This window comes from Gadus morhua, chromosome 23, assembly GCF_902167405.1.
Source record: "Gadus morhua chromosome 23, gadMor3.0, whole genome shotgun sequence".
In the NCBI taxonomy this organism is placed as follows: domain Eukaryota; kingdom Metazoa; phylum Chordata; class Actinopteri; order Gadiformes; family Gadidae; genus Gadus; species Gadus morhua.
This window is the reverse complement of record NC_044070.1, coordinates 5762936-5785354: the sequence shown is the minus strand read 5'-3', so window position 1 is coordinate 5785354 and position 22419 is coordinate 5762936. Positions and strand designations below refer to the sequence as shown.

Sequence of the window (22419 nt, the reverse complement as noted above, 5' to 3'; positions counted from 1 at the left end):
GGTCAGTGCAATAAAATACTATTTTATTTATTTCTTGATAGCAAAAGGTTTATTTTAACTGAGATGACGACACTTGAGCGGACATTGTGAAACTTATTTTAAAGAAACAAGAGTTGTGCAGTTCTATTAATGTCTTGATAAATTAACAAACTATATAACTAAATAACAAAGCTAATTAAAATGGCAACCAATAAGTCTATCTCACCTTTTGTGAGATAAGACTTGAATAACTTATTCTCACAGTAAGTTTATTTTGAAGCACATCCTCGTGTCTGCTCCAGTTCAGAACTTTAAAAGTTTGCACAGAAAGGACAACTTTAACCTCTTTTCTGAATATTTGTGACCTTTTAGGCTGTACACCGCAAATGAACAATCCCATCCCAAGGTAAGAATTGGGTGAAAGGGTCTTTGACTTTATTATGCTTTATATTTTTTTCAACCAATCCGGTTGCTTGACGCAGGGATCTGTAAGCGCACAACTGGCTAACTCAAACTCAGCCCGCTCTAGTAAACTGTAAAAATATGTCTGCAAAGATTTAAAATCAACGCCGTGCTGATAATTCTCCAATAGAATAAATCTATAACGAAACAGGAAACAAGGCGTAACTCCGCCCCTTTCAGTTCTAGGCTTCCTGCCCAGGCTCTGTGTGGTCTGCCCCCTAGAGGCTCTGTGGTAACATAGCAGGAGGCCTGGATCCGAGACTATCCTAGGCCCAGCGTCCACCCATGTATTGGGCTATTCAATGACAGGCATGTCTGATGCATGTGATGTGTTTGAAAGAAGCTCATGTGCGCCTTCAGCGTCTGGTCCCCCGTGGGGTTGACACAGCAGCAGCCCTGCAGTCATCACCTCCCTCAAGGCTCGACGTATAGGCACTCCGGCAGCCAATCCACACCTCCTCGCTCCTATCCAAGGGGTAAAAATAGACGTTTCAACATACTGGAACCCCACTGATATTTTACAGCGAACAGATGTCCAACAGAGTTTGTTTTTCATTACACGTGTACCATAAGTCTGGAAGAATCTGTTCTACACAACCGCAGTAATGTATACCTTATAGACTCTCCCTAACTGGGTTTCATTAACCATGGACCATAAGTCTGGAAGAACTTGTTCTACACAACCGCAGTAATGTATACCTACGCTCCCTAACTGGGTTTCATTAAACATGGACCATCTGTCTGAACAACTTGTTCTACACAACCGTAGTAATGTATACCTTATAGACGCTCCCTAACTGGGTTTCATTAACCATGGACCATATGTCTTGAAGAACTTGTTCTACACAACCACAGTAATGTATACCTTATAGACGCTCCCTAAATGGGTTTCATTAAACATGTTCCATGTAGACCTTATGATAGAGCGTGTTTTACGCAACCTCCATCATGCGTACATTAGTCAAGCGCCCTAAAGGAATTATCATTAAACTAACACGTTCCAGGAAACGACGTGTTGATAAATCTTGTATGCCACAATATGTTGATATTGAACGCAGAGACAACATACAGGATTTCTGGATTTAAATGTAAATTAATTGTATTTGAACTTGAAGAGCCTTTCTGAAAATCATATTCTGTGTGTTTCGAGTAAACATGACTTGCTTAAATCAACAAAGAAAACTGAAGAAGTGAAATCCTACACCCAAAACAAAATCTTTAATGTGAGCATGTAATCAAAGTGTCTGAGACGCAGGAAGGCATTGTCTGGTGGAACTTTACTGTTCAAACCAAGCCAGCTCTGGGCTCATCAATATGCTCCTCTGATGTTGTTGTATAAATACCGGTTACATATCAACTTGTATATAACTTTATTCATTATCTCGCAGCTTCTAGTTTTATTTATAATTTCATAAATCACTGGCTCTCCTAGCACTAATTAACAGTATTTCTTTCTACACCGTACAATACTTAAGCAGAACTGTAGTGTAAACACCAGTTCTCAACACAACACCAAATAAATGTTTTTGGGGTCTGAGATAAGTCAGATAGGCATGGCTGCTTTACCATTCTGCCCCGGCCAGTACAGGCTGAAGATCAACCTGGACTGGAGAGGCGCCTCGCGGACCACCCACAGACAGCATGGTAACCTTGTAACTCTGAATAAACCATGTGCTTTACCCCTCTGCCAGTCTAAGACAACCAACATACCTGAGGCATACAGATATCGCCTCATGAGGCCCTTAAGACCAAAAGTACTACTATTACTACTACTGCTACTAGTACTACAACTACTCTAATACTACTTTACCACTACTACTGCTACTAATGTGACTACTACTGCTACTATTACTGCTACTACTTCTGCTACTGCTACTACTTCTACTACTTCTGCTACTACTACCATACTACTACTACTACCATACTACTGCTACTACTACTACTACTATACTACTACTACTACTGTTACTACTGCTACCATACTACTACCATACTACTACTACTACTACTACTACTACCGTACTACTGCTACTACTACTACTACTACCATACTACTACTACTACTGTTACTACTGCTACCATACTACTACTACTACTACTCATGCTGCTGTCACATCTACTCCTCCTCCTCCTCTTCCTCCTCTTCCTCCTCCTCCAGCCCAGCTGGGTGGGCCCGGCGTGGCGACGCCCCGTCGGTGTGGGGGTGAATGCAGCGGCGTGGGTCTGCCAGTGGCTCCCGGTGTCATTATAGAGTGGAACGGGACGTTTACTGCCGTCTCCTCCTACACCTCCTGGTCTAAAAGAGCTCACTCGAGGAACTCCAGATGTTCCTGTCTCTCTCTCCCCTCCCCCCCCCCCCCCTCTCTCTCTCTCTCTCTCTCTCTCTCTCTCTCTCTCTCTCTCTCTCTCTCTCCCCTCCCCCCCCCTCTCTCTCTCTCTCTCTCTCTCTCTCTCTCTCTCTCTCCTCTCTCTCTCTCTCTCTCTCTCTCTCTCTCTCTCTCTCTCTCTCTCTCTCTCTCTCTCTCCCCCCGCTCTCTCTCTCTCTCTCTCTCTCTCTCTCTCTCTCTCTCTCTCTCTCTCTCTCTCTCTCTCTCTCTCTCTCTCTCTCTCTCTCTCTCTCTCTCCTGTAAAGTGTAGAGAGGATACGGGTGAACATCATGGATATAATTACAATTTTGATGTCACTCACTGCGTTCTGCCATTCCCCCTCCTCCTCCTCCTCCCAGCACCTCCTCTGCTCCTGTCGTCCTGCAGCAGGCAGGGCGATCCCCATCTCTGGCTCCACCGCCACCGCCACGTCTCCTCCACCTCCTCCCCTCCCGCTCCCCCTGGCCTCTTACATCTTCATCCTGTCCTCTGTCCTAAGCTTATTATCTTCCCTCGCTCCCCTCTCTTCCTCCTTCTACTCACCTCTCTCCTACTCCCTCCTCCTGTCATTTCCTTCCCTCCTCTCCCCTCTCTCCATCCTACCCTCTCATCCCTCTTCCCTCCCCCTCCTCTCTTTCTACCCTTCTCTGCTCACCCCCCTCTCCTCCACCTCTCATGTCCTCCTCCTTTCCTCCTCCTCTGCTCTCTCCCCCTCTCCTCCTCTCCTCCCCTCTCCTCCTCCTCCCCCTCCCCTCTCCTCCTCCCCCTCTGCTCTCCCCCTACTTCTCCTCCTCTCCTCCTCCTCTCCTCCCCCTCTCCCCCCTCCTCTCCCCCCTCTCCTCCTCCTCCCCGCCCCCTCCCCTCTCATCCTCCCCCTCTGCTCTGCCCCCACTTCTCCTCCCTCTCCTCCCCCTCCTCTTCCTCCTCCCCCTCTCCTCCCCCTCTGCTCCCTCTCCTCCCCCTCCTCTCCCCCCTCTCCCCCTCCTCTTGGTGGTAAACTGCTGATGAAGGCGGGCTGTGATTAAGACGCCGCTCCACAGATGTTCCCTCCGTGATTGATGTCTTCATTTATTGTCTATGGGTTGAGTGTAACAAACTCATTAACACACTCCCTAGGCAGGCGTGCTGGCTGTGACTTGGTGTGTGTGTGTGTGTGTGTGCGTGTGGGCGGGCTTGTGCGTCTTAGTGTGTCTGTGTTTAGATAGGTCAGCCTCCACTGCGGAGGACATGGGCTATTACAACGTACAGTAGCTCTCTCTCCTGTACTTCTCCCTCTCTCTGTCCATCTCTACCTCACGCAACCTCTCTTTCTCTCTGCATCATTACCTCTCTTCCTGTCCATCATCTCTCTCTAGCTCCCCCTCTCCATCTCTACCTCTCTCTCTCTCTCTCTCTCTCTCTCTCTCTCTCTCTCTCTCTCTCTCTCTCTCTCTCTCTCTCTCTCTCTCTCTCTCTCTCTCTCTCTCCCCCACTCCCCCACTCCATCTCTGCCTCTCTCTCCCTTGGTTGATGAAGGGCTCTTGTGTCAGGCGGTCGATGATGGATGGGGAGAGGAGCTCTGTCTTGTTGTTCCACTAGAATCAGAAAGCCCACCACGGGTCGGCTATGGGCTTCTTCTGTAACACTGCTTGCTTGGAAATGATTGCTGCTGCTGCTGCTTTTTAAAGTGTAGCGTCGCAGGCAGCTGCAGCAGATGTGAGCTGTGTGTGTTACCTCTCTGCACAGCTTTGTTGTGAATGAGTGAGTGAGTTTCTGTAAGGTGTGAGCATTGTGGCAGACTTCCATCGGTGGAAAATATGTTTTGCGCACTTCCCTCTTTATGTGTGTCTGAATCCTCAGACGCCAGCCTTCCGAGTTGCACGTTTGACGTCACCTCCGGTCTCGGAGCATTCATAGCGTTCCTGTTCGTCTTTGTGATTGCAGCATGAAATTGGCTAGTCGTTGTTTATTGTTAGCCACATTAGCCTCTTTAGCAAACCAGCCCGAAAACAAACAACACAACTTTACATTGTATTGCACGCACAGCATGACCATGCAATGTGTAAATTGGTGACCGGAATAAAGTAGCAATGTAATCAAGTGTGTTAGAGCATTTAAAATCTACATTAAAATGACCTACGTGGTACAAATACCAAAAAAAAATTATCTCTTCACGGGCGCAGCCATTTTGTTGAGAGTGTCATCACTGGGTCTCGGTCTACTCTCAGGCTTTCGAAAGATGAAGACAAAAAGGGGGCGTGCCTTCGAGAAATGCCGCAAGGAAGCTGGGAGATCTTCGACTTTCGACTCGAAAGTCTGGCGTTCGTGGATTCAGGAACACATCATTACTACCGAACTTACCTTGAAGTTGTCAAAAATATAAAAAAGGACTACCTCCGTAGCTTTTTCCCCCTTGTCAATCATCCAACGGAGGCGGGACTTCCTGCGCCATGAATAAAAGCCCTCCCTGCATTTTAAAACACCATCTGGGTTTGCTAATTGGCAGAACCCAGAGGTACAACTAATGAGTGAAATCAATTGGCTCAGTGCATGGGTGGAGCAAAAACATGGCGGTTATAGATTATAGGGTTTTTAAAGGACAGAGAGCGAGGCGGGCTTTTTGTCAACACGGCTGACATTTGGGGATATTAACAAAACAAGCCTCCGAGCGGTTGACCCTGTTTTGCAAGACACCCTCGCACTATTTAACATGAAAAAACAAAAGCAATTTAGAAGATGACACGGAACAGAACCATTTCTGAGATAAATTTGGTCACTGCAGTGGAGGTTTTTGTTTTGATTGCAATTCATGTGCGGAACTGTATGCATCTACAGTACGTTATAACTATAGTCAGCTACATCTTTTCTCACACAACATATGTGTACGCACACAGTTTAACGTGGATGTCTGACGCGTTAAGCTGAGAGGTTGTGTATCTGTCCCCTTCTTGTCCTTCCCATTCTGAATGAGACAATCTGGGTGTGAGGACTCCTCCGTCAGTCTGGGGGTTTCTGTTTTTAGAAAACGAGGCTCCAGCTTCCGATTGGCTCGGTGCGTGCGCCCGGCGAGCCAACTGGGCATCTCTCCTGGTCTGGTCCTACAGGGAGGCTGTTGGATCCCCTACCCCCCCGTCTCTGTAGCCGGGCCAACGCCGGGAACACTTCCTCCGAGCGGGCTATCAATAGATCATCACATGACTGGAAAATGTCTCGAAACCAGGAAACTGGACCAGGATTAGAGGGTGTCGCTCCGTCGCCCCCCCAAAACCCTGACAATTGAAACGCTCTCAGAGTTTGTTCAAGGCTGTGAGACCAATCAGGCCGGGGCTAGCCTACACGGGGGGGTACTGTGGTACTTCATTTTGTGAAGTACTGTTGTACTTCACAAAATGGTGGACCCGGAGCGACGTGGTACTGGCCTGTGCGACAGACGCCATGCCATCCTCACTAGCACTTTGTGAGCAAGAGAGCGAGTGAGCGAGAAAGCGAGCGAGTGAGAGAAAGAGAGCGAGAGCGAGAGTCAGACGGGGTAGACGGGGGGAGCCACAGGAGTGCCTCCAGCTCTTGTCGGCTCTTTAAGAGCGGGAGCTCGGCGGCCGTGCAGGTTTCCTGCGCTCTGTGGCGTGTGGCGGCGCGCAGCGGGCCCCGCGGAGGGTGAGACAACAATGTTACAAGCAGGCGGCCAGACCTTTCCTCGTTAGGATACTCCGCCCCAGGCTCTTGGCTGGGAGACAGGACGGTTTCTTCTTCTTCTTCTTCTGCGGGAAAATACACTTCCTCCGGAAAGACCCAGGAATCACAGGCTGCTGCCGTCATCTCCCCGACACCAGTACAATAGGATGGAGGCACGCCAAGACCTATAGTTAGATCATGGCTTATCCTCGCTTGTTTAGCCCCACAGGGATCGCTACACGGAGCCTTCTGGTTTCTCATAGATGTTGATACGAACGGCCTGTGTGGTCTCACAGATCCCACAATCGTCTGCGGGTGCGTGTGTGCAGTCGTGGGTGTGTGTAGATCCTTAATTGGTGTAAGATGTAGCAGGGAGGTAACACAGCATAAAGGGATTGCAATAACACTATAAACAGGCACAGTTTCAGATAAAGTCTATTGGAACTCATACATTGTTAAAAATAATGGTTCCTCCTTAAAGCCGAACCACTACAGGAACAATGTATAGAAAGGGATAGCCTAGGGCCAAAATAACAACCAAAAGACCCACAGTCTCTTGATCAGGATCGCCCTAATAAAAACGACACTTCTAAACTGCCTCTCAAACAAACACAGGAGAAAAAACTAAGCAAAAATGACAGCTTACTCTGACACACCTTAAAGAGCTACAGAAAGAAAACACCATGATCTAGACTCTCAGTAACATTTACAGACCCTGGGGCCACACCAGCCCTCTCAACAAACACATACCTTCAGCTAGTCAGAGAGCGAATTACACCAGACTCAGACTGTTATTCGCATTCTTCTACCATGTTTGTACTAATTGCTGATCAGCCAAAGGTGATCGGCTCTACTGATCAACAATATACAATTACCATTTAGTTTCACAGCCATGGCAGTCATTGGCAATAAGAGTGTGAGTGCGTGTGTGTGCGTGCGTGCATGTGTGTGTGTGTGCGTGCGTGCGTGTTGGCTTTAGAATACGTGTGTTTGAGTTTGGGGGTTTGCATGTATGTGTGTGCGTGTGTTTGCATGTGTATATGTGTGTGTGTCGGTGTGTTGGCCTGTGTGAGATGTGGTAGTCCCAGCCTATACCTCGGGCTGGGACCTCAGTATAGCAGCCAACAGCTGAAAGCCACTAAACTCTCTCAATGTGTTAGGGAAATCAATGTTGACACTCCAAGGAAGAGAACCCAGCTTCTCTTTCACTTCCCTGTGCGCCCTGGAAGTCTTCTTGGCAGGTAATAGAGCGTCTTCTGAGTTCTGGGAATACCCAGAATGCTGTGGACCAGGCTGTTTATTTCCCTGCTGTTGTGCCACATTATTCCCCCCACAAAGCCCCCCTCGTCCACACAAATAGGAATTTGTCGTATAACAACGTTTCGATTTTTTTGATACAGGGCGGAAAACTATTGCCCAGGGCTATAAGTGTTGGCTCGTCGCGGTAAGCAGACGGATGAATCGTGAGACTCAGGGAACGTGGGAATGGAAACAGACTTTGTAAACCTTGTCAGCTCATTTGCTCTTAAACCGACGGGTGTTTTTGTTATTGTGTCACAGTGTCAGTCCGTATCTTACGATCCCGCCAAAGATAATCTCGATGCCAACGTCGGGACGCGATGGAAGGGGGGTGGGAGTGGGTGCCCTGTTAAGTACTCCCCACTTCTGCAAATCAGATCCTCATGAATCAATAACCATCCTCCATCTTCCCTAATCACCCTGTGTTCAGACCCTGCCCTGAGTACTGATGTTAAACATGATGCGCCGTGTGATATCTCAGAAGATCTGTCGTCTTCCATCTCCACACACAGCCTCACAGTGGGAACTGTTTGTCCACTTAAAATGCATTCATATTTGAATAGTTAAAATATGTATAGTGTCTAATTGTAGGCTGGATATCCTATTTTGTGCAAATTAACCGAAAGGAAATACATTTTCCCAAATGGACTCCAATATGGGCTGTAACCGTTGTGGACACAATACAACAAAAAATTACACAATGTTGTTTATCTTACCTTTACTCTTGTTTGTAAAAAGAACCAGTTGTTAAAAAAGGAATGCACCGACGGTGTAGTTATGAATTAACCCACTCATCTCATTCCCCAAGCACTGGCTGCTTTGTGGACCTATTTATACACATCAACAAACCCAGTTTAAACTGCTGAACAACGGCTCAACACTGTTGTTTTGTAACGCCCCCCAGCCCTGTTCTATATGGATATGAAATCTGAAATGTGCTGCACCTCTCGCACCTAAGGCTACCATCACATAACCTGGTTCAAAGCATTGTATTTAAGGTGCGGTGAGTTACCTTTAGTTGCATCTAGCCACAGACCGAAATGGAAATATTTTGTTCATATGTATATTGCAATTGGTGCATATCACCATGCTACTAACAATATGAGTGTTTTCCTAAGCTGAGAATGAGCCCATTTGAATAGCGAGCAGGTTATTTTCACACGGCTCATGTTATACCAATACTACGATTCTAAAGCAGCCTAGAGCTATTCAGAGGTACTCAGTTGGTTGCAATCTGCAACCTCACTGCTAGATACCAGCCTGCACCTTTAAGATGCATGCATGTTGTAAAAGGGCTTTGGGACACTTCTGAATGGAGTGTATTATCTATTTATTATTCTGACATGCTCTACTCCAAACTATTCTGCAGCGGCTGGATGAAGGGAATACATTACAGTAACCTGTGAGGAAGTAAACAAGAAAAGCTATTTGGATACTGTGCTTAAGTGTGTGTGTGTGTGTGTGTGTGTGTGTGTGTGTGTGTGTGTGTGTGTGTGTGTGTGTGTGTGTGTGTGTGTGTGTGTGTGTGTGTGTGTGTGTGTGTGTGTGTGTGTGTGTGTACGTGTGTGTGTGGTCATTGGTGGAGGAAGATCTATACGATTCAGATCATGCAGTACATGGGATCCGTCTGACTCCACTGGGATGCCATTAGCCAGTCTAAAGGGGGTTAGACTGATAGTTCTGTATTTCATCATCTGAATCGCATAGATCTATTATGATGCCACTCCCACATAAACACATGCATGCATGTTCATGCACACACGCACACACACATACACACACAAACATGTCTGAGGGAAGTCTCTACCACAGCTCCACTGGTGTAAGTGGGGCATGTTTTAAATGTTGCTTTCCCCATTTAGAAAAGGCTGGCATAAATTCACTCTGAGCTCTCAGCCCAGGTCCCAAGTGCTCCGAGCTGGAGCTGAAACTAGAGTTGAGCCGCGAGGTTAGAAGGGAGGAAAATGGAGCAGCCGAAAGTCTGCGTTTCACAGAGGACATGAAACCTTGTAGAGACGCACTTAGAGCTAAGTGTTTGGCTGAATTTTTACCCTGTTGACCTCCTCTAGGGCAGGCCTACCAAATCGGGGCCAGGTTTAAAAAATCAAGAGGTTTTCCTTTAAGCGTTTGGGAAAGTTTATTTTTCATACATTTTTATTTATTTGCACAATTGTTATCTTAATAATATTTACTGTGTTGTTTTGAGGTGAAGCATTTTGTCTCTTGTAAATAATTGATTGGTTGATACTGTTTATCATTAATTTATTATTATATTTAAGGCCTATTACTTCACAGCCCAATGGGTTAAAATTGCTTTAAATTATGATTTCTCATTTGGATTTATTTATTGGATCGAATTGTGTATGTAAAAGTATATAAAATAAATGTATCAACTCATTGTATTGGATAAGTAAATAGGTCTTGAAAATATAACGACCTGTGAAACTGTGATGCAACGAACCAATAGGATTACGATTGGGTGTGGCACGCGTGGTGTTTTCTGAGCACGCTGGCGTGACATCAGCGTGTCTGGAAGTGTGTGTGCGCGAGGGCCGAGCGTGACTGGCAGGGGACCGCCGGTGACGCAGGGATGAGGAAGCCCTCCTCCAGCTCCCACGGGAATCTCTCCACACGCGCCATACATTTTTAATGACCATTTGCCGGGAAGCCTCGCTGCTCCTTGATTTATTCCGCAAGCGACAATTTCACATTAAATAGGAATGCCTCGACCATATCTGTTTCTTGTTTGGTTTTTCTTTTCAACAACAGTTAAGATAATTATTATTATTATTATTATTATTATTATTATATTATTATTATATTATATTATTATAAACATATTGTGCAGCGTCGGTTAAGTAACAGGGTAAAGATGTGTGGCCTAAAGGAAAAATGTCTCCTAATCAGATGCACTTTTTCCTTGGGAGCCTGAGCCTTCCCTCGGCCTCATGAATAGTAATGCGGGACATTTTAATCTGCCACCGATTTGGTGGAGCTGGGCCCGTGGTGGAGTGTTCCCGTCCCGCGGGACGCCAACACACGGAAACACGAGATCGGTCGGCAACACGTTTTTCCAGATATCTATTCCTCATTATATTTCTTAAGTAAAGTGCAATAAATTTTGTACGGTTGATTTCGTAAACAAGGTATTTGCTGACATAACGCTGACCCATTTCCAAAGCAAATCAGAATTTGCTCTGTGAACGTGTGTGTGTGCTTGCGTGCGTGCGTGCATGTGTGTGTGTGTGTGTGTGTGTGTGTGTGTGTGTGTGTGTGTGTGTGTGTGTGTGTGTGTGTGTGTGTGTGTGTGTGTGTGTGTGTGTGTGTGTGTGTGTGTGTGTGTGTGTGTGTGTGTGCCAGTCTCTATTATCGCAGATAGGCCACATGCATGAGTTCGGTTGGACGATATTTTTCTGCAAAGAGCGTAAAGGCCTGTGAGTCTATAGGGCTGCACATTGAAGGTGTGAAGCTGCTATTTCCAAAATAAATACATAGGCTACTTTAGAGTAAGAGGCCCAAGCATTCGATGTTGACAGAGCATAAGGTCATGTGTACCACGTGGAGCCCTGGGTTTAAAATACGTTCTGAGAGAGGAAGATTCATTAGGCCTATTTGGCCTAGATTTTAAAGGGGTCAAACATGTATACAAGGGCTAGGCCTACATTTTATGGAGTCGGTTTAAAAATATATCATCCTAGACCTAGATATTGCCTATAGCAATAAACAAAGCGTTGGCTTTTTGATTTGAAATGCAGGCACTTGTGTTGGCCAACGGCCGGTCTGAAGACACACTGAGCGACTATAGCCTCACAATATTATTATTATTTATGATATAGGCCTACAGAACAAACACATTAATGGCTTTGTAGACCATTTTTTTTAATAGATAGGCCTACTTTGTGCAAAAGCTATGGCACGTTAGACATTTTACAGTCAATATTCGTCTCCCCACCCTCCCTTCTCATGATCAATATGAAGGGGCTGGTTTGTCGGCGCAAGGGGCCTCCCTTATTAATAATGAATTCGGGAGCGGCTGCACTTAAAGCCTCTAATATCACACTGCGTGTGTGCGTGTGTGTGTGTGTGTGTGTGTGTGTGTGTGTGTGTGTGTGTGTGTGTGTGTGTGTGTGTGTGTGTGCGTGCGTGCCTGCCTGCGTGCGTGCGTGCGTGCGTGCGTGCGTGTGTGTGTGTGTGTGTGTGTGTGTGTGTGTGTGTGTGTGCGTGCGTGCATACGCGCGCGTGTTTGCGCGCGCATGTGCAAGTGACTGACAGAGAGGAAGGTAGACTGAATGAAATAAACAGTCTCGAGGCACTTTGTCAATGGGATGGATTGCACGGAAGCACGTGAAGAAATTCGAATCGATTCATTGGTTGTAGTAAAATCACATGCTTATTTTAAAACATCATCAGCTTTATTTCATATTCTTGATCATTTAGCAATCAGATTATTTTCCATAGGCCTAGTCTGTAAATTATCAATCTGCGTTGAAAACTAGAGATAGAGTATCTATAATATAGCTCTTTTTTTTATCTTCTTAAAATCCTTTAATATACATATTCTCTTGTTTGCGTGGATGATTTGGAATACGTCTGCTTTCTTTTCGTTATGCAACATCCCCATAAAACAAACGAACTAACTCTAAGGAACAAACAAACAAACAGAAGTAGACCTAGGCCTACACATGATTTGTTTTTGTAGAAGGCCGTGAAAAAAACGTTTGCCTTGGGAACCCAATGTGCTCCGGACACCAGGGCCTTGATCTGGAGAGGCGTCCTGCCACCGTACCGGTGGGACAAATTAACTATTATTTTCTCTCTCTTTTATTCGTACACACAAGTAGCGTCTAAGCCCCTCTAGAGTCGTTGGTTCCTCTCGGAAAGGAGAGGAGGGGGTCTCTGTGCTATTGGTTTAGGCCTAATAAGTGCCAACAGTCGTGATTCGCTCCTCAGCCACGGGGCGCGCTATCTCTCTCCAGGCTGCACACACCTGGTCACTTCGTTGTATTGCAATCGTCTTAGTAAAAAGACATTCAGCTACGTCACTATACACACACCAATGTCTGTCGTTTATCTGGCCACACACAGCTTTCATCGAGTTGCAATGCGGTGATTTCTCCAGAGGTCCGTATAGGGAAGCCTATTAGGCCTACAGCCTATAATAACAAAACGTCTATGAAAAATACAAATATTCGTTAACTACTAACTAGCATTCCAGTGATGAACCCTACGAGGCTGCACGGAGGACGTCTGGCGCATGAAGAGTTGATAAACCAGAAGGCCCGTCCAGGCGTCAGAGGCCCGGGCCCTGGGACGCAGTACAGCCTCGCTGTGTTTGAGATGGCCCCAGTGCCGCCCTTTGACGGCACTTGGCCTGGTTGTGCCTGTCTGTACTCGGGCTATCTTAGTAGGCCTAGTGGCTGGGGCACAGCAAACCGTTTAATCGTGCTCGGTGTCGTCCAGGCTGTACAGGTACATTATTAATGGGTTACTTTTATACCGTGGGTTCAGGGTTGGGTAAGTGGGCACAAATCCGTCCAAATTGCATCATTATTATTTCAAATGAACCAGATGTTAATAATTTGTGGTCAGGGCCGACGAGGTCAGCAGGGTGGCTCTGATTGGATAACCGCTCCCGGGACCAGTCCTCTCGGTGGATCATGAACCAGGCAACCAGTCTTATTTATTTTTTTCTTTACAAATCCATTTGAGGGGTTGGTTTTCGGTCGACGAGTCGGAATCTATTTTTCTCTTTCTTACAGTGGTAATGTGTTCTCGTGTCAAGGAATAGCTAGCAGTCTTTTTATTTTTTACTTTTTTATGGGGATTTCCTCTTTTTTATTTTCTCTGGTTTTCATGATATTTTTTTTCTTCGTGTTTTCCTTGGTTCGTCCCATCTGCTAGAACGCGAGCCAAGTCACGAGGGCGGAACACGCCGTGAGCATCAGCGTGAGCGCGCGCGGGACGCCGGATCTCGGGGCTCCGTTGCCGCCGCCCGCGCACAGTTCAAACAGGCTCTCGCGGAAATCCAGATTCCGGGACTGCTTTTTCAGTTTCTCCCAAAGGTCTGTCGCTCCTTCCTGGCAGTCCGCCAGCGCTGTGGTGGCACAGGAGTGGAAGTCGTCCCAGTAACTGGCAGAAGAGAGAGAAAGAGGAACACAACACGTGTCAGTCGGATGTTCGTGGTAACACACAGAGGCCCGGGCTGCTACTCGCTTTGAGTTGTGTTGTTGTGGTGAAATAATCCGATCGAATTGGATAAGATGAAAATGCGTTGTTCTTGTACACGAGTTTTAAATATAAAAATCCTCCCTATCGGCCTTGAGATTAAACAAAAAAAAACAATGAAGATAATAATGTTTATTTGGGCTTGCTCTCATTGTCTCCTCTTATTATTAATGGAGGTTAGATGGATGGAAGGGCTGGTGTGCTGGCTCTGATCTGCATAAGTGTGGCCACAGCAGCATCGGCGCCATACGATCTGGACTAATTGGGGCACATATTCTCTGCATTTTGTGTGCGAATATTCACGTGGTCAATTACGGGTTTTCCGTAGTCTCACTTATTTTTTTTATCAATTAAATCTTGATGAATCCCCCCCCCCCCTCTACACAAACACACTCTCTCTCTCTCTCTCTCTCTCTCTCTCTCTCTCTCTCTCTCTCTCTCTCTCTCTCTCTCTCTCTCTCTCTCTCTCTCTCTCTCTCTCTCTCTCTCTCTCTCTCTCTCTCTCTCTCTCTCTCCCTCCCTCCCTCCCTCCCTCCCTCCCTCCCTCCCTCTCTCTCTCTCTCTCTCTCTCTCTCTCTCTCTCTCTCTCTCTCTCTCTCTCTCTCTCTCTCTCTCTCTCTCTCTCTCTCTCTCTCTCTCTCTCTCTCTCTCTCTCTCTCTCTCCCAGGATCGTCCACCCATTCCCCTTTCTTCTCCCTCCCTGTTCTCAATCTACCATCCATCCAATTTTCTCTTCCGTCTATACCATTTGAGCTACACCACACTGCATCTCTTCATCTCACCTTCTCCTACACCCCCTCCCCTCTCTTCTCTCTATCTAGCTCTCTCTCTCTCTCTCTCTCTCTCTCTCTCTCTCTCTCTCTCTCTCTCTCTCTCTCTCTCTCTCTCTCTCTCTCTCTCTCTCTCTCTCTCTCTCTCTCTCTCTCCCTCTCCCTCCCTCCCTCCCTCTCTCTGTGTTTCACACTCTGTCTTGCACCACTCTCTCACCAGGGCCATCTTGTCTTAACACATTCTCATCTACACCCCATCTCCGCCATCCTGAAATCTGACACTGAAGGATTCTTCTCTATTGGTTTATCCCATCTCTCCTTTCCTGTCCACCGTCTCCCTCATCGGCCTTTGCCTTCCACTTAGACCGGCTCTTTTCATCCATTGTTGTCCCCTTTTATGTTTCTCTGTCTCTCTGTCTATGTCTCTGTCTCTTTTTCTGTCTCTGTCTCTTTTTCTGTCGCTCTCTCTCTCTCTCTCTCTCTCTCTCTCTCTCTCTCTCTCTCTCTCTCTCTCTCTCTCTCTCTCTCTCTCTACATCCATCCGTCATTCTTTTCTTTCCCTTCTCTCTTCACCCGCTCCTCCTCCAGTGAATAAAGGGGGGGGGGGGGGGAGACCACCAGCCAACCCCTTGGAGCACACATGCTGCCCTCCCGTATCCGCCCCCACCAACCCCAGCTCCCAACCCCTCCCCTCCACACACACACACACACACACACACACACACACACACACACACACACACACACACACACACACACACACACACACACACACACACACACACACACACACACGCGCGCAGCACACACAGCGTATCTAATCCAATCTAGCCTTATTGATGTTGACCTCGTGAACCGCACCATGTTGACGGTATATCTAGCAGCAATTAACGCGTGTGTTCGTGTGTGTGTGCGTGAGTGTGTGTGTTTTTTGTGTCCGCGCAGGGGACATTAACGTGCAGCTCCTGTCGCGCCTGAACACCGCATTGATGGAGCTGTCACCGGTTTGTGCGTGTGTGTGTGTCTGTTTGTGTGTGTGTGTGTGTGTGTGTGTGTGTTGGAGGGTGGAGGAGGGGAGGAAGAAAGGAGGAGGGAGAGAGGGGGGGTATTCTAGCTGCCGCCAGCCATCTGGTGCTCCCCATCTACACCCCCCCCCCCCCCCGACCCCCTCCACACACACACACACACACACACACACACACACACACACACACACACACACACACACACACACACACACACACACACACACACACACACACACAAACAAGCACAAACACACACCCCACCTTCAGTTCTCCATCCAGAGAGAGCAATACAAACAGATTGGTGTATCTTATCACATCTTATCTGGTATATATATATAGTATACCGGTATTTTCACAGCACTGTGTGATTTATTCATGTTGGGGAATATTCATATCCAAAGCAACTTGATGCACAAGCAGCATTGGGCCGAAATAGATTTTAGTAGGATTGCCCTAATGCATTTCCTATTGGTTGATGATGATTATGATCTGTGTAACGCTTTGTGTGATATTTTGTATGTCCTGCAGACTGTACAGCACATCTCTGCTGTTGGTGTGGTCTGAGAACATTTAGGGAACTCTAGCCGGTGAACTTTAACGTTTCATTGTCAAGCAGCTGCTGTGAAACTACCATGTGTATGCAGGTAAGCCTATTTTTGTGATATGTGTGTGGGTGCTTGACTGTGTCCGTGCACATGCTTGTGTGTGTGTGTGTGTGTAAGTATGCCTATATGTGTTATTTTCACTGTGTTTGTTGTGTCTGCACACAAGAACATTGGCTTATGTGTTTGTGTGTGTGTTTTTGTGTATGTGTGTGTGTTTGCAGGGGGGCATGCATTGTGTGTGTCTGCGTGTACGTGCCTGTGTATTTGTGTGTGTGTCTGTATGTGTGTGTTTGTGTGTGTGCGTGTGTGTGTATGTGTGATAATGCAAGTTTTGTCACAGGAAAATGTGTCACAGCTTTGCCACACAATGGAGTGTGTACAGCAGCGTATACAGACACATGACACACATAGAGGCATCAAAACCAACATAGACCCACGTGCAGATCTTCTGCAGGTTCTGCCTCTCGTCCAGCTCCTGAGGGTAGTTGGCCATGTTCTCCCCCAGCTCCAGCAGACAGTCAGAAAACCCCTTGAACACGGTGTCACATTGTCCCGTGGTGGAGCCCTGTACCACCTGCAACAGATACACTAGGGGAGAGACACAGACGGGTGCATGGAGAGAGAGAGAGGGAGAGAGGGAGAGAGAGAGAGAGAGAGAGAGAGAGAGAGAGAGAGAGAGAGAGAGAGAGAGAGAGATAGAGAGAGAGAGAGAGAGAGAGAGAGAGAGAGAGAGAGAGAGAGAGAGAGAGAGAGAGAGAGAGAGAGAGAGAGTGTGTGTGACAGAGATGGAGAGAAACAAACGGGAAGATTAGGGGATGTGATTAAGAGCGGGTAGAGGGATAGTGAGATTGTAGAGAAAAGATAGGGGGACAAAGAGGATCAAATTAGGCATCTATGGTATCGGTTTCAGTAGATGTTTCAGGCTTCTAGATGTGCGACATTCTAGGAGTAACTGGCCACCATGACGCATATTCAGAATGTCTCCCGAAATTAAAGTGAACTCAGCGTTAAACAGATACCGACTATTATAATAAATAGTAGGCTACGGTTTAGCAGAAAATCAATAGCAAGAAAACCTGACCGACGTGTCTTCCTATCGATCGCGTCACTTCAGACGTAGTAAATCCTCGTTAATTGTTTGTGTACGTTTGACGCTAATGGGCGGTGCCGGTTCATCTCTCCACGCATTTCAATGTCCATTCCTCCTCCCACCTCCTCACAGACGCACACATGCGCATACAGACGCATGCCTCTCTTTGTCTGACCTCTGCGAACTCAATTTGGAACTTGTCGAGAGGCGGGGATGGGCGGGAAGCACGCGACCCCCGTCCGGTTCGTTAAGCACGAGAGTCGGTATAGATTGATGGCTTTTTAACAGCGACCCGTTCGGTGCCCTCGCGGTCCGGTTACGGTCGATGGGTTGTGTCGAGTAAACGCAGCGTGACGCGTAGAACACAGCAGGCTTATTAGTGGGCGCACGTGCGAGTATCCACGGATACTGTTGGACTTTTTGATTGATCTGAGCGATGAGAAGAAAAAATAAGGAAACCCAGAGTTGATCCGTTTCAGTCTTTATAGGCCTACCATCGTAGCGGGGGTGAACGTGTTTGGTTTCCTCCCATTGTTTCTTAATGGTGTGGTGTCAGCCTATAAAACAGGCATTACATCATCGCAAGGCTGCGCCTGTGTGGGGCAGGGATGTGATTCTCAACTCATCATACTCTGCGCAACTCTGTTTTGATCTATCTCAATATTTATCCATATATATATATATATATCTCGCGAGAGTTGGCATTGTACACTTAATTCGTCCCCATCGTCTGCAGTACAATGGCTCCTAATGTCTCTCTATATGCTTCCTGGCTGTCCTTTATGCGGAATTATCCAAACAGCCGATGCACCTTGCGCAACAAGGTCACCATATAGCGCGGGAAAACCGGCCAAGGTGCATTGAGTGAACAGTGCGCGCGCCCTTCTCGCGCCCCCTGCATGTTTACTCTCTAGCTCGCTCTCTTTCCCTCTCCTCGAGCGGGCTGTTTAAACATTAGTCAACGTAACCTAGGCCTATACAACAACCTGCTATTGTATGCTTATATATATATGTATATATATATATATATATATATATATATATATATATATATATATATATATATATATATATATATATATATATATTTGATTTATTTGACAATTTCTTTCCTTCTTCTAAAAAAGAAAGATCAATTCATCTTATTTTTACTGTCTTGTCATCATTGAACTCGATTATATCACCGTTCAGTGTCTATTTTTAACGATTAGATCATCGTTATTTCTTTGACACGAACCACCCCGCCTTTTTTTCTTCTCTCCCTAGCGGTGATATTTCTGTGCGTGAGTGAAACCAGGACAGTACCTCGGAGAGACGTGCTGAGGCCGCTACACGTGCGTACACACACACACACACACACACACACACACACACACACACACACACACACACACACACACACACACACACACACACACACACACACACACACACACACACACACACACACTTCCCATTTGCTAGTCAGTGTGCTCTGCCTCTCTGTGGACAAGCATCGGACCAGTTTGGGTCTTAATGTGTCCGTAAGCTCATAGGCCTATAGCCAGCAAGGATCAAACCCATCCAAAAAAAAATGGTTTGAGTTATAAGTAGCAAATAGATTAGGCCAAAACGCACCCGATGTCGAATGCCGTTTACATAAATATTAATAATCACCTTTGTTTAGTTATGAATATTTAAACAATATTCTGCATTTGTAGCACCTGATGCAAAATCGCATGATTTGTTTTATAACCTATAGTCTAACATATTCTCCAACATCACAATGGGAATAGTAGACCTACAAAAATAAATTCTCGAATCTATCCATATTCAAATGGATCAATCTGTAAGTCGCAAAGCTGGACTCGCACTGCAACCGAAGGAAAACGATGGGCTCATGCGGTTCATAAGCAAGGCATCCCTGTGCGCTGTGAGTCCTATCACCCCGCTGTATCGGCCCATTACATTCATCCGCACACACACGTTTCGTTAACGCGCTCCAGATCGAGTGCCTTGATGAATGTGAGTTAAAAAAAAACAGACAGTTATTCCACCGTCGAGGTCATCGGATCCAACAATGTCGAAGTAAAACGAAAAATAACGTATCAACCTGCAGCGGCCGGACAGGTTTCAAGGACACGCAGACCAACGGATGGGACAGCAGACCGCTTTTCGTTTCTAAATATTTTCTCGTGTGTTTATAAAAATAAAAAGATTGCGTATTTCGTTTTTAATCGTTTGTGATGAAGCAGACCTGCGTTTGCTTCGATGCAGAAAACCGAAACAGGATCGCATCACAAATGCTGGAGTCCGTTTGCAACACAGTGCCTCGATAATGCATCGTACTTCAACATGGTTCGCTTGGACATTGTTCTTCATATTTTAACGACATTTTGAATGCACCATACAGATTAAAACATGCACCGTTCGTGTCGTGTCTAACGAAACCTGCAGCCACCCCCTCTTTATTTCTATCTCTCCTTCCTTCTGTATCTCCCCCTCTTCATAAATAAATAAATAAATAAATATCTAAATATATATATATATATATATATATATATAGAGAGAGAGAGAAATATTTTGCCATCTCTCTCTCTCTCTCTCTCTCTCTCTCTCTCTCTCTCTCTCTCTCTCTCTCTCTCTCTCTCTCTCTCTCTCTCTCTCTCTCTCTCTCTCTCTCTCTCTCACTCTGTGTCTCTCTCACTCTGTGTCTCCGTCTCTCTCCCCTTCGGACTCTACAGCAGCAGCGATGATTCTGCGTCTTGAATAATTCAGCATTCCCCTGCTGCCTGAACAACCAGCCAAAGCTAAACGGCTTTCATGGCAGCTACGCGCACTGCGTCCACACACACACACACACACACACACACACACACACACACACACACACACACACACACACACACACACACGCACACGCACACGCACACGCGCGCGCGCGCGCACGACACGTACAGCAAAGTTATGCAATACAACACCAGCCCCAGAAACCAACTGCATGCGTTACATGCAGTTTGCGAGTTTTTTTTTATCTAACAGAAAACAGGAGGATAGTAAATTAAAGAGATGCAGGAGGAAGCTCGTGCAGCATCCGCAGTATGCGGGCGGGTGATAGTCACTGCAGCGCGCGGAACAATGCGTAGCAGGGACCATTTTCAAAGTCGTTTTAAAAAAAACACGAATTATTTTATTCGATAGTCCTAAAATAAGCCTGATAGAATTGTCACATTTCTCCCAACGCTGACTTTGAAGTATATCCTGCAAGCAAATCTTTTAAGTTCTGCAGCAGGCCTATATGATTTATCAATTTGCATTTTATGGAATTAAAGTAGGCCCTAAATGCTGTGTTGTATTTCTTTTTTTATAATTATATTTTGCTGCAAGTAAGGATTGCACCATTTAGGAGCCGTGAGACGACCCAGTGGTGAAGAGGAGAGGCGGGCATCCCCCTTGTTAACACACACACACACACACACACACACACACACACACACACACACACACACACACACACACACACACACACACACACACACACACACACACACACACACACACACACACACACACACACATCCACACACTCACACGCCCCCTTCTCATCTACAGACACGTACGTACATTAAAGTGTTAAAACCGCGTTTATAACTCAATGCAACGGGTTAACACCGCAAAACAAAAGTTTGTTCTTCAGAATACTAGTAATTCATTCGTGATCGATTCTCAAACGAAAGTGAAAAGTTATCAGTGGTGTTATCTCATAAGAATAGTAGCCTACCCCTTCAGTGCTACAGAAACAAAGCTATTCCATAAAATGCCTTATTATAACAACATGCGGGTCTACTCACCGATGTGGATAACGAGGAACACTGTCACACGTTTGACGGACCAGATTACTCCCATCCTACGGGCGGTACAACCATTGGCGTTCAGATCTTAAAAAGTTGGACCGAAAAAACTGCTCAGGTACGCCAGGTTAGACATCGCCGACGGAACCATCCACGCAAGAAAGCTATTCGACAGAATATTTTATGCTCGATTCTTTTTTCTCCCCTCTCGGTCTCCGTCCTCTCCTCTCCGCTCTCGTCTCGTGCTTCCTATCGCCGTGTTTTACGCGCGCCGCTCTGAGAGGAGCAGCGAATGGAGCACTCACAGGCACACACACACACACACACACACACACACACACACACACACACACACACACACACACACACACACACACACACACAGACACACACACACACACACACACACACACACACACACACACACACACACACACACACACCCGACCAGAGAGGAATGGAGCACACACACCTCTCAGAGAGGGAGGGCGGTGATGTCGGAGCTTTTTTTTTTCCTCCCTCCATCCCTCCCTCCCTCTCCCTTCTCTCTCTCCAAGCTCTGTGGCGGTGTCTCTCAACCTTTACACACACACACACACAGACACACACGCACGCACGCACACACACACACGCACGCACACGTTAACTCCCACTAGAAGCGCCTTTCCGTCTTTCTCCCCTTGCCCCTCCCATCTCTCTCTCTCTCTCTCTCTCTCTCTCTCTCTCTCTCTCTCTCTCTCTCTCTCTCTCTCTCTCTCTCTCTCTCTCTCTCTCTCTCTCTCTCTTTCTCTTTCTCTTTCTGTCTCTCCCCTACGCACCCACGCGTATAGGCCTATCTGACGTAGTAGAGATGCCCTGATCCCCCCCCCCCCCCCCCCCTTGTTCTGCCGTGTTTCTTCTACAACTAACACCGGTTGTCTTGCAATGTCTTGGTTGCCCGGGTCCATATGAGTCCGTTATAGCTAAAGGCTTCATACCAGGACTATACCTCCGGTATGTTCGGTGTAAATCTGGGTCATGGCAGATAGTGAATGAAACCCGGGAAACACCGTTGAAAAAAACGGGTGCGCGTGTGTGTAGGCCTATGTGTGTGTAACTGCGTGCGTGATAACA

The 22419-nt window shown here is 46.6% G+C and overlaps 1 protein-coding gene and 1 long non-coding RNA gene across 2 annotated transcripts in view; one reads left to right on the top strand and one right to left on the bottom strand.

Moving 5' to 3' along the window:
• Positions 1-12129: 12129 nt before the first annotated feature.
• nrn1a (neuritin 1a) lies at positions 12130-21698 on the bottom strand. Its single transcript, XM_030349494.1, has 3 exons — positions 21307-21698; positions 16824-16974; positions 12130-13887 (listed from the first exon to the last, which is right to left on the bottom strand). The coding sequence occupies exons 1-3, from the start codon at positions 21359-21361 to the stop codon at positions 13656-13658; spliced, it is 438 nt and encodes a 145-aa protein (XP_030205354.1). The 5' UTR covers positions 21362-21698; the 3' UTR covers positions 12130-13655.
• LOC115537519 (uncharacterized) overlaps positions 16150-22419 on the top strand; it is a 10608-nt gene continuing 4338 nt past the window's right edge. The window contains exons 1-2 of the long non-coding RNA XR_003974823.1: positions 16150-16425; positions 18743-18810. This is a non-coding gene — a long non-coding RNA (uncharacterized LOC115537519). The remainder of the gene's footprint in view (positions 16426-18742; positions 18811-22419) is intronic.

Coding starts and splice junctions, on each gene's coding strand:
- nrn1a (XM_030349494.1), bottom strand. CDS start 21,361: ATGGGAGTAATCTGGTCCGTCAAACGTGTGACAGTGTTCCTCGTTATC. Junction 16,975..21,306: donor GTTCCTCGTTATCCACATCG/GTGAGTAGACCC, acceptor TCTCTCCCCTAG/TGTATCTGTTGCAGGTGGTA. Junction 13,888..16,823: donor AACCTGCAGAAGATCTGCAC/GTGGGTCTATGT, acceptor CTCTTCTGCCAG/TTACTGGGACGACTTCCACT.